The sequence below is a fragment of the Microtus ochrogaster genome, linkage group LG4 (assembly GCF_000317375.1).
Source record: "Microtus ochrogaster isolate Prairie Vole_2 linkage group LG4, MicOch1.0, whole genome shotgun sequence".
Classification (NCBI taxonomy): Eukaryota; Metazoa; Chordata; class Mammalia; order Rodentia; family Cricetidae; genus Microtus; species Microtus ochrogaster.
Genome location: NC_022030.1, coordinates 55,934,204 through 55,946,577, shown reverse-complemented (window position 1 = coordinate 55,946,577; position 12,374 = coordinate 55,934,204). Strand labels below are relative to the sequence as shown.

Below are 12,374 nucleotides of genomic sequence, written 5' to 3'. Positions count from 1 at the left end.
TGGAGGAGGAGGAGGAGGAGGAGGAGGAGGAGGAGGAAGAGGAGGGGGGGAGAACAAATACCTTACCTCTACCATAAACTGTTCCAAGAAAGAATGTTCTTCAAATGGCTCTGTCTTCAATCGACCTGTAATTAAGAAGAGAGAAAGAAAACATGAGCCTAAGGGTGGGTTTCATAACTATCAGATGATAGGGAAGAGAACCCAGGACTTCTAGGAAAAGAAGCCAGAGACCTGACACCCACAGAGCCCTAGGTCAGAGAGAGAAAAGGTTGAGGGTATGAGGACAGACAGAAGGAGAAACTGGGGTGATTAGCAACAACGGTTCAGCAGGAGCGTTTGCTCTAGATTTTCCTGCTGCAATGACAAAGGCTGTGTAGAGCTTTTATTCTGAAACTGGAGCTATAGCAGTTCCTTGGCTCTGGAGCTCACATTGTGCTAACACAATGTTGAAGAGCTGTTGGTCCTTTCTGAAGTCTTTTCTCCCCACTGTCTAGGACATGTCTGGACCTGGCTATGGCTTCTGATGGCTACATGGGCCTCAGCCAGGTACCTGAGGCAGGTAGAAGGGACATCCAGTATCAAGTCCCCAGCTGCTACAGTTCCTAGCACCTATCCTTGGAGAGAAATTTTTTTTGTTGTTTGGGGTTTTTGTTTTGTTTTGAGACAGGGTCTAATGAAGCCCAGGCTAACTCTGAACTTACTGTGTAGCCAAGGATAACTCCTACCTCCTGCTCCTACCTCGAGTGCTGGGACCATCTGTGCATACACCAGCACTCCCATTTATGCAGTTCTAAGGATCAATCCCAGCAGCTGGCATATGCTAAGCAAGCACCCCACCAATTGATCAACACCCTAGCTCAAGAAGTATTTTTAATGCAAATTATACTCCCCTTTTCCAAGACCCTTAGACTACTACTTCCCACCCATTCCTCCAATGCCCTCTTACTTCGGCTCAGCACAGCCCCACTCTCCTGGTAGCCCTGGATCTCTAGGTCCTTCATCCGAAGCAATGCTGCTAGCTCCCTCCCGTGACACTGCAAAGCCAGGCTCACACCCATCAGAGGACGAATCAAATGCTGAGAGACCTTTGATGAAGAAGAAGTATCAATTAGCCAACAATTGCTTGTAAAGTACTCCCAAATGCTGCACTAGTTACTAGAAGAAAAATACTCAGGAATAGACATTTTCACAGAAACTTACAAATTCATAGACAAGCAATTCATTTACATGAACATAATACAAATACAATAGTTAAACTTACATACTAAAGAAACTTAGGGATTTTTTTTGTGGCCCAGATATGGAATGGGAAGAATAAACCAAGAATAGGAATAGACAGAAAATTTACAGTTTGAATTTAAAGAAAAAGATATATGGGCTGGAGAGATCATTCAGTGCTTAAGAAGACATGGGTTCAAAAACAAAAAAAAAAAAGAAGATATGAGTTCTATTTCCAGCACCCACTTGACAGCTCACAACTCTGCAACTCCAGATCAGGGGATCGTGTGCTTTCTATCGGCTTCCACAGGCCCTGCGTGCACATGATACACAGACATACATGAAGGCAAAACACTCATGCACGTACAAAATAAAAGTCTTAAATAAACAAATGAGCCAGGTGGTGGTGGCTCACGCCTTTAATCCCAGCACTCAGGAGGCAAAGGTGGGTGGATCTCCGTGAGTTCAAGGCCAGCCTGGTCTACAAGAGAGAGCTAGTTCCAGGACAAGCCCCAAGGCTACAGAGAGACCCTGTCTAGAAAAACCAAAAAAAAAAAAAAAAGGATGTAGTTGAGAAGAGAAAAGGGACAGGATGACTTAATTCTATATAGAAGATAAGAGCAGAAGATTCAAGGCATCCTCAAGAAAGGGGTGTGGTTAAGACTGCACACCAACAGGAGGGAAAACCAACAGGAAGTGGAAAACAGTAAAATCTGATCTAGATAAAGCCATTTCAGGGCTGGTAAGAGACCAGAGTTTCAACCTATCCCCACATACAGCAGAATTTAAAGTTACTGTTCAAAAAAAAAAGCAAGCCAGTTACCAGCCCACTTCACAGAGTGCAGTTACACATACAATAACGTATGGTCACACAGAAGCACTTAAGTCACCTAAGCAAGGTGTCCACTAGCCTATGGCTAGAGGAAGCCATCAGCTTCTTTTGCTTCCACCAAGGGCATGAACTAAAGGAGACACTGAGCAAAAGAGATGCCCTAGATCAGAGGGTCAGCAAGCTTTTCTCGGCAAAGGCCAAATAGTCAATATTTTCAGCTTTGTGGCCCGCGGAGTCTCTGCTGCAACTACTCAACTTTGCTGTTGCGGCACGCGCAAGCAGCCACAGACAATATGTAAACAAATGAGGTGGCTGTGCTCCAATATAACTCTACAAAAGCAGGCAGCAGGCCAGGCTTAGCCTGCTGACCATGGTATGCTCACCCCTGACTAGATCTAAAAAGGGAACATTTTAGACAAGGTTCCCCAACATGGGCTTGAAATACGAAGCAGGTATACAAGCATCCCATCTGAGGCACCAGGCAGACTCACCTGGGTTAGAACCCCAAGAAATGATTCCCCAGATGCCTATGTTTTTGCTTCCCATTAAGTCTAGAGAAAACTAAAAGTGCAGCTTGTGTCCCTATGTTTCTCTTAAAGATGAGTCAAAAGAGAAAAGGGGCTGGATGTGGAAGTATGGGTGGGCAGATTCATAGGTATCCGGCACAGGGTAGAAGGCCAGAGTCAAGTCCAGCTATAGACAGTTTTTATTTTTATTTATTTTTTGTCACTGGCACATCCCAACCTGGTTCTGTTGCCCATCCTAAGTCCTCAGGAAGGACTTAGGCCTCCAAAAAGTACTGCTCAGAACTCCTGGCTTTAAGCCATATCCTGGGCCTGTGAGAGTGCTCAGCAAGCTGCCAAGCTTGATGACCAGAACTCAGTCTCCCAGACCCACATGGTAGAAGGAGAGCTCATTCCTGCACGCTGCCCTCTGACCTCCACATGTACACTGTAGCACTCGTGCAGACACACGATAATTAACTCAAAACAGTAATTAAAAAAAATAAGATGGAGGAGCCGGGCGGTGGTGGCACACACCTTTAATCCCAGCAGTCGGGAGGCAGAGGCAGGCGGATCTCTGTGAGTTCGAGACCAGCCTGGTCTACACAGCTAGTTCCAGGACAGGCTCCAAAGCCACAGAGAAACCCTGTCTCGAAAAACCAAAAAAAAAAAAAAAAGATGGCCTAGGCTCAACTCTGTGCCCTAGGAATTATTTTGATAAGTTTGGTCCTGGTCAAGGTAGATTAGAAAAACAGGCAAATAATTGTATGAAAGCCAATAGAGGTTTGGTGGATTGAACTGAAAATAATTATCATTGCTAACCAAGCAGCCACAGTGGCCCTTTGGTGGCACCCCTCAAATAAGAGAAGCTCCTAATGTTAATAACCAATCTCTCACTATGGTGGGGTGGGAAGCACCACCTTCGAGATGCTAAATGTAACAACATGAAACGTGGCAAGGAATAGTTTTTAACCACTGCCATGTTTTTTAAATAGAATATCATGGTCTCAGGCAACTGAAATGATCTATTACATCTATATAGAAAAAGAAAAAAAGTGTTTTTTAATCGGGAAATATTTCAACTTCCCAAATAATTTCACACCACTCTGAATTCCTGAGCTATAATTAATTTCAAAGTTAGAGGAACATTAAAATGATTTTTCTTGGGCCTGAGAGGGTTTCTGTGTTTTTAAACTTAGATGAATGCTGATTGGAAGTCCCCAAAATATGTATTAATGGCCATAAAAAGATTGGTATCAAAATAAAAAATAAAATAAAAGACAAGCAACCATGTAAAAAGATCAGTATACCTCCAAAAACATAACGTGAAAAACCATGCAGTATTTCAGGTAAGGGATATTCCATTTTATTCATGGAAAGCAAAATATGAAGATGTGCTTACAAGTCTCTGCATGTGAAGAGCTCCGTGACAGGCCAGCAGTGGTTGGTACAATAGAAGTTACCATTCTTCCCCAGAGAGGGAAACACTGTAAACCCACCCCCTAAAGTCTTCTGATTTCCTACTGAACATTTGTGAGTCCTAGGCAGGAGACAGCTGGCCCCAGACGAGCTGTAGCAGAGAGCAAAGTGAATTATCAGCAGGCTGGAGAACCAGGAAACAGATCCTAGTCCTGGCTCTGCCAGCATCTCATATGACCTCAGCTTTCACTGTCCTTAGCCTATGGTAATGCTGCACATGTCCTCTGTTTAATCATCATATATATACAACAATAGTAATGTTGTAACTAGCGTTTAATAGATGGAAAAATTGAGTCATAAAAATTCTAGTCCTAGCCGGGGGTTGGTGGCGCACGCCTTTAATCCCAGCACTGGGAGGCAGAGGCAGGCGGATCTCTGTGAGATTGAGACCAGCCTGGTCTACAGAGCTAGTTCCAGGACAGGCTCCAAAGCCACAGAGAAACCCTGTCTCAAAAAACCAAAAAAAAAAAATTCTAGTCCTAATCCAAGGTAATATGTGTAACCTAAAGGTAGTGGGATTGATTGTAAATTTGTCTTCTGGTTCTGAAGCTTGTGTTCTTCCTACTACTAAGAAACTCTGGACCCCCTAGGGATTATTTAAAAAAAAAACTGGTGACAAATCTGAAAGTGAAAATACATAAGATCAAGAATTATATTAGATGCATACTTGTAATCTCAGCAATGGGAGGCTGGAGCAGGAAAATCACAAGTTTGAGGACAGTCTGAGTCATATTTTGAAGCTTAGTCTCAAACACAAACACGGGGGCTGGAGAGATGGCTCAGAAGCTAAGAGCACTGGTTGCTGCTCTTGCAGAGGACCTATGTTCAGTCCCCAACACCCATATAGTGCCTCACAGCTGTCTGTAACTCCAATTCCAGGAAATGAGATGCCATCTCTGACCTCTTTGGACACCAGCATGCACATGGTGCACAGACGTACATGCAGGCAACACTCACAAACATAAAATAAATAAATCTAATAAAAGAATTAAAACAGACAGAAAAGGTAGGGGAAAGTTGTATTACATACTAGAAGTAACAGACAATAGGAAAAAGGGAGCAGTAAAATTTGTCACAAGGGGAAATAGAGGCAGAATCATGAAGCAGAGACCCAAAGCCTTTTGTATTCTACAATTATGACAGAGAATTAAGAACTATTAAGTCCCTTAGAGTTAATAACACATGTGATGGCTCGCACCTGAAATCTCAGCATCTGGGAAACAGGAGAGGCAGAAGTAGTTCACACTTGAGCTGGGCTACACAGCAACACCCCATCAAGGAAGAAGAAAATATGCCCAAGAATGTGCCTCAGCTTAGAGTGTCTTGAATGCATGAAGCCCTGGGTTCAATCCCCAGCACACAGAGAACCAGACAGCACACCTGGAATCCCAGTGCTGAGGAGGTAAAGGCAGGAGAGAGGTTGAAGGGTCCTTGGCTACACTGTGATTTTTGAGGATAGCCTGGGCTACATAAGACAGAGAGAGAGAGAGAGAGAGAGAGAGAGAGAGAGAGAGAGAGAGAGAGAGAGAGAGAGAGAATAAACAGAAAGCTGCTATCAGTAATTAGTAATTGCTTTAGAAGGAATAAATAAATAAGAGAGTAGACAGAAAGCATGTTTGTTTGTTTCTTAAACTGTATACCTTTAAATGCTGCATGAAATGTTTGTCTTTGGCATGAATTACCCATTCAAAAAAAAAGTAAATGAAAACTATTGCAAGAATGAGTAACAGGCAAAACTTCCAACCGCATGACCTCACAGACACACACACCCGTCTGAAATAGTAGCCGCCTACATCCTTGATAGTGTCTACCAGCTCTAGCTTCTTCCCTGCAAAGTTTCCTGCAGCCTGGGGGTTTCCCTGGGATAGCAGTCTTCTTTGTTCCATGATAAGGACTTTATCTGAACTAAAATATACTTGTTAACCATTGTTCTAAGCCAACGTCTCCCTGTGGCCGACCAAAATTCTTTCTCCTCTACACACTGCAGCTTCTTTCCCATGACAGACAGTTCCTCAGCTGGAAAGCTGCACTAAAAGAGTTACCTCAGCCTTCAGTTTTTTCCTCTATCTTTTTACCATTACTCAAGTGTTTATTACACACACACACACACACACACACACACACACACACACCGCTGAAGCTCCAGGTCCATGTAAACAAGTGCTCTAACACTGAGCTAGCTATACCCCTGACTTACTCTGTACTTTTGAAAGAAGAAATTACTAGAGTTCACCAATCTCCAGGACAGATGCCTCCCCACTTACAACAGTCTGAATTTGTAGGACTATATAATACACGAAGAGACTAGCTATCGCTAGGGATTCTCAAAGGTCTCAAATGGTTGGATGCCAGAAGCATCATTGAGGAAACAGTGCCCCCTGGTGTCACCTGGAAAAAATCAGGGGCTCTGAATGACTATAAAATGCTGTATATAAAGTAGGATGGAAGCGCTCACAAGAAACCCAATTAAAGTCAACAAATGTGAGGGCTAACTACAGGACAGGACCTGTGGATGGGCCTTAGCACTTTCCTCAGAACGTCAGTCACAATGGTGCACACCTGCAGCCATTGCTACTTGGGAGACTGAGGTGGTCCTGCCCCAAGGAGTTGGAGGCCAGCCTTGGGTAACGTCAGAGAACATCTTTAGCTGGGGTGTAGCTCACTGGTAGAGTGTGAGCCACAAGTGTGAGGTCCTGGGCTTGATCCCCAATACCACAAACAAACCAGTGACAAATGAGTAGTTCTAGCACTCAAGGTCTCTCGAGACGTCCTTTGCTGGCCAGAGAGATGGCTCAGAGGTTCAAGGCACTTGCTGCTCTTCCAAAGCACACCAAGTTTGGTTCCCCACAACCACTGTAACTCAGGTCCAGGAGATCTTCTGGTCTCTCAAGCACATAAACCCACTCATAGAAATATACATAATTAAAAATAAAAAAACTTTAAAAATAAAGACGTTCCCCAGGCTGTGGTGGCACACGCTGTTAATCCCAGCACTTGGGAGGCAGAGGCAGGCAGAACTCTGTGAGTTCAAGGCCAGTCTGATCTATAGAGCTAGTTCCAGGACAGCTAGGGTTGTTATGCAGAGAAACCTGTCTCAGAAAACAAAAAAGAAAAAAAAAAGTTCTTTGTCCCATCTATAGTCTCTCTCTCTTTTTTGTTTTTGTTATTATTGCTGCTGTTTTTATTGTTGTTTCGTTTTTTTTTTCAAGACAGGGTTCTCTGTGTAGCCCTAGCTGTTTTGGAACTCACTCTATAGACCAGGCTGGCCTCAGACTCAGCAATCCACCTGCCTTTGCCTCCAGAGTACTGGGATGAAAGGCGTGAGCCACCACCACCTGACTCCATCTGCATTCATTTATTGGTGCCAAACTTTCACATCACCTATAGGAAACTTCATGTGGATTATATCTTGAAGTGGGAAGTAGAAAATGAAGGTTTTGTAGATTGCTCTGCTAGACAACCTGCACCCTCCACCACCCACAGAACATTCTGATCACTGAGTTCTACTGAATACAGCAAGCACTATTTATTGGTTCTAAAAATTCTCAATACCCATGTGGAAGCTCACAGTTATCTGCAACTCCATTTCCAGGAAGTCTGATGACCTCTTCTGGCCCCTGCAGGTATTAGACACACATGTGATGCATAGACAGATATACAGGCCAAACACATACCCATAAAATAAAGTTTTTAAAAGGCCACAATGGCCGGATGGTGGTGGTGCACGCTTTTAATCCCAGCACTTGTGAGGCAGAGGCAGATGGATCTCTGTGAGTTTGAGGCCAGCCTGGTCTACAAGAGCTAGTTCCAGGACAGGCTCCAAAGCTACAGAGAAACCCTGTCTTGAAAAAAAAAGAAAAAAAAAACAAAACAAACAAAAAATGTAATAAAAAGGCCACAATGAACATTTGTGAAGAAATCTCTGAGTGTTTCTGTGTGGGGAAGGAGAGTTGAGAGAGTTGGTTCTTGTTCTGTGATACTGGGTCTTCCTGTGAAGCTCTGGCCGGCCTAGAACTCACTAAGTAGCCCAAGCAGGCCTCAAACTCAGGGTGTTCTTCTTGCCTCTGCCTCCAGAGTACTGGGATTAAAGGCATATACCACTCTACCTGGCCAGACATGTACTTTGATCACTCTTAAGTAAGTATATAGGAATCGAATAGCCGGATTAGGTAGGGTATGCTCAATTTAAGAACAAAAGTTGGGGGGCAGGAGAGATAGCTCAGATCAGTCAGTAAAGTGCTTGTCATACAATTATAAAGACCTTCTGGAGCTTCTAGCTCCAGAACCCACATAAAACATGGTGAGCAATTCCAGGCCAGCCTGGTCTACAGAGCGAGTTCCAGGACAGGCTGATCTACAGAGAGAGTTCCAGGCCAGCCTGGTCTACAGAGAGAGTTCCAGGACAGCCTGGTCTACAAAGAGAGTTCCAGGATAGGCTCCAAAGCTACACAGAGAAACTGTCTCAAGGGGAGAAAAGAGACTCCTCAGATCCTTCTCCAGCACCACATCTGCCTGCATGCTGCCATGTCCCACCATGATGATAATGGACTAAACCTCTGAACTGTATGTGAGTCATCCCAGTTAAATGTTTTCCTTTGTAACAGTTGCTGTGGTCACGATGTCTCTTCACAGCAACAGAAACCCTAAGACATTGCCTGTGTTATTTTACATTCCCATCAGTTACAGCGGATAGTTGGAAGAAATTCAAGTTTAAGTTTTATAGACTATTTCAAATCCTCAAAGAGATGAAGATGGGATTCAAACCAGATAAACTAAATCCAGTTCAAAGTCAGATTTTTTTTTCTTTTCTTTCTCTCCCTTCCTTCTTTTTTTTTCTTTTTCCTTTTTGATTTTCTATGTACCTGTCCTGACTGTCCAGGATGGCCTCAAACTCACAAAGACCTGCCTGCCTCTGCCTCCTGAGTGCTGGGAATAAAGGCATTCACCATGCCCAGCAATTGGTTGGTTTTTGAGACAGAGTATCATGTAGCCCATGCTACACTTAAATTCACTATGTAGCTGAGGATGGCCTTAAACTTACAGTCCTCTATAGTGGTATAGTATTTGTATTTTAACAAATAAAGCTAGCCTGAAGGTCAGAAGGCAAAGCAGTCATACTAGTCAGCCATACAGGCCCTTAATCCCAGGACTCTGGTGACAGAGGCAGATGGATCTCTGTGAGTTCAAGGCTACCCTGGGCTACACAAGATTAATCCAGAAACGCCCCTTTGGTCTGAGCATTGGTAGAGGTAGAAGGTCTCTCTAGTGGCTGGCTGCTTTGCTCTTCTGATCCTCAGGTTGAACCCCGATGTCTGTCTCTGGGTTTTTATTATTCATGCTATACTTCTCCTGCCTCTATCTCCCTAGTGCTATATTTACAGACATGTGCAATCATGCCCAGATTTAAAAATTTGTTCTTTTGTTGTTGTTGTTGTGTTTGTTTGTTTGTTTTTTGAGACAGGATCTCTCTATTATGAAGCTCTGGCTGTCCTGGAACATGCTACATAGATCAGGCTGGGATTAAAGGCATATGCCACCACACCTGGCTGAAACTCTATCTTTGAGACAGGGTTTCTCTGTAGCTTTGGAGCCTGTCCTGAAACTAGCTCTTGTAGACCAGGCTGGCCTCGAACTCACAGTGCCTCCCAAGCGCTGGGATTAAAGACATGCGCCACCACCGCCCAGCATGAAAACTTGTTCTTAAATTTACTAGTTCTTTTTACTAGTTCTTAAATTTACTTGTTCTTAAATTTACTAATAAAATTTCTTGGGGCAGTAAAGCTACAAGCAAGAGAAAGGCATGATCCTCCCAGTCTGTAAAAGAGGGCTTTGAGGTTGACTGGATTAATGCAGAGTTCGATTTCCAGCTCAGTCATGAATAAGCTGGATGGCTTTGGGCTTTCAATCTTGGTTTCCTGTTCTGAAAAATGGAAATAATAATATCTATCTTGTAGGAAAAGCATAAGGACAAAAGGAGGAAAAAAAGCTCAGGAAAGTATCACACCGCACTCTTTTAGCCAAGTGGTCTTGCTGAATCACAGCTTGGAACTATTAAAGCCTCTGCTTTAAGCCAGGTATGGTGAATCCCAAGCTTTGGAAGCTGAGGCAGGAGGATTGCTTCAAGCTCAAGGCAAGCCTGGATTATACAGTGATTTCGGGCAGCTAAGGTTGCATAATGAGACTCTCAAAAGAAAAAAAAAATCAAGAAAAGTGGGCATGGTATCAGGCAGGGACGGGCAGATCTCTGTGGGATCCAGACCAGCCAGGGTTACAGTGAGACCCTATCTCAAAATAAATAAATAAATAAATAAATAAATAATCAAATCAAATCAAGAAAAACTCTCAATTGGTAGAGTGCTGGCCCAGCACAAAGCTCTGGCTCGACCCCTCAGTACTGCATAATCTGAGCATTGTGGTGTACCTCTAACACACAGGTGAAAGAATGACATCATCCTAGAATAGCCTAGCATACATGAGACCCTGTCATTAAAATAATAATATTGGATGAAGTCACCAAATAAAATGTGAAGATCCAAACCCTGCTCCTTTTGCAAGGCAAGACTATACCAGTCAAAAATCCCCATAGCCTCTGGTCTAGTCAGGGAGATTTTTTTCCCCCTTATTAGAAAAGAATTTCAGCTGGGCAGTGGTGGTAGAGTCTTCAATCCCAGCACTCAGAAGGCAGAGACAGATCTCTGTGAGTTCAAGGCCAGCCTGGTCCACAGAGTGAGTTCCAAGACAGCCAAGGCTACAAAGAGAAACCATGTCTTGAAAAAAGAAAAAAAAATAATCCCAGGAACTATCAGGGCACCCAGATCTTTATCTGAAGCGGCTGGGACCCCCATCTGCACCCATATCTAAATTGCACTTACCTGTGAAGAACTAGCTGCAGTACAGTGGAAATGCCAGTTGAAGGGGAGACCAGACAGCTCACTTCGCACCCGGAGAATCAGGGTCTCTGCTACTCGATCACAGGAGAAATCAGCTTTGCTGGGGTGAGCGGCGTCCTGCTGAGCAGAATCTTTAAACAGTGGGAAAAGCAGTTCTTCCAGATGATGGAGGAAAGCAGACGGGGGAGCAGTTAGGCGCTTGTTCAGCTCCTAGAGAGATAGAGGGAGGGCGGTAAAGAAACTCCTTAAAGGCAAGAGCAAAGGGGAATCCAGGAAGACAACGGGCAGGAGAGGAAGGAGAAGCAAAGGGGAAGAACTGCCGCAGAATGAAGACAAAAAAAAGAGTTGCAAAGATCAACTAGCTTGCTCCACGGTTCTGTCCTGGGCAAGATCAACTTACTGAATTTACTATAGTAAATACACCATGTAATATAGATGAGAATATGTATTATTGTTCATGCAAACTGAACCTCTCGCCCCCCCCCCCAGAAATGTTTCAGATTTCTGAATTTCTTGGATTTTGGAATCTATGCATAAATTTTTATTAGTTACACAACTCTGACCCCAAAATCCAAAATCTGAAATCTAAAACTTTTTGAGTGCTTGAGTACAGAGAATGTGAAAAGCTCATATTTAAGAGCATTTCAGATTTTTGCATCTTTAGGATAGAGATGTTCAGTCTATAATTGCCTCAAACCAATCCAGCCTTCCTTGCCAATGTATAGACAGATAGTTTGACGGATGTTAATGTCCTCTGGCCAGCACACCACACCACAGTGATCCTTCTCTTCACACTTCTATCTTACCTTGGCTCGCTGGCTGACTACCAAAGCATCCACCTGTTCATGCCACACCTGTTGAAGATCCGAAATCAGCAAGGCATAACCCTGCTTGGTGATAAACGCCTTGGCCAAGAGTGAGTTCTCACCGAGTTGTAGCCATGCCCACGGCTGCATCAACAGGCCTTGCTCTAGTTCTTCCATCTGCAGGAAAGTCCTAATTTAGCACAGGGCTCCAGGATATTCAGCCCCCGAGAGGACCACTCACGATTCCACGTCAACTGGAATCGTGTGAAAACCCTCCCCAGTAAAACAGACATAAAAGCACAACTCTTGCTTTACATGGCCAGCTTAACTACCCCTTCACAACTGACCTAAAATTAGTTTAGAATCTGGGGCTGGAGAGACGGCACAGAGGTTAAGAACACTGATTGCTTTTCCAGAGGATTAGGGTTGAATTTCCAGCACCCACATGGCAGTTCACAACCATCTGTAACTCCAGTTCCAGGGGATCTGAGGCCCTCTTCTGGCCTCCTCAGGTACTGCACATCTAGTATCTATGCATGCAGGAGAAAAACACTCATACACATAAAACAAAAACAAGCCCAGCGATGGTGGCGCACACCTTTAATCCCAGCACTCGGGAGGCAGAGGCAGGCGGATCTCTGTGAGT

General features: G+C 43.9%; 1 protein-coding gene across 3 annotated transcripts in view; it reads right to left on the bottom strand.

The window, feature by feature from the left end:
* Nhej1 (non-homologous end joining factor 1) overlaps positions 1-12,374 on the bottom strand; it is a 103,785-nt gene that overhangs the window by 87,037 nt on the left and 4,374 nt on the right. For 2 of the 3 annotated variants that reach the window (XM_013351693.2, XM_026786367.1), the window contains exons 2-5: positions 11,729-11,905; positions 10,905-11,132; positions 947-1,085; positions 67-125 (exon numbers count right to left, since the gene is read on the bottom strand). In XM_013351693.2, coding sequence (XP_013207147.1) covers positions 67-125; positions 947-1,085; positions 10,905-11,132; positions 11,729-11,905 — 603 coding nt within the window. The remainder of the gene's footprint in view (positions 1-66; positions 126-946; positions 1,086-10,904; positions 11,133-11,728; positions 11,906-12,374) is intronic. The other variant, XM_026786368.1, reaches the window with a different exon arrangement.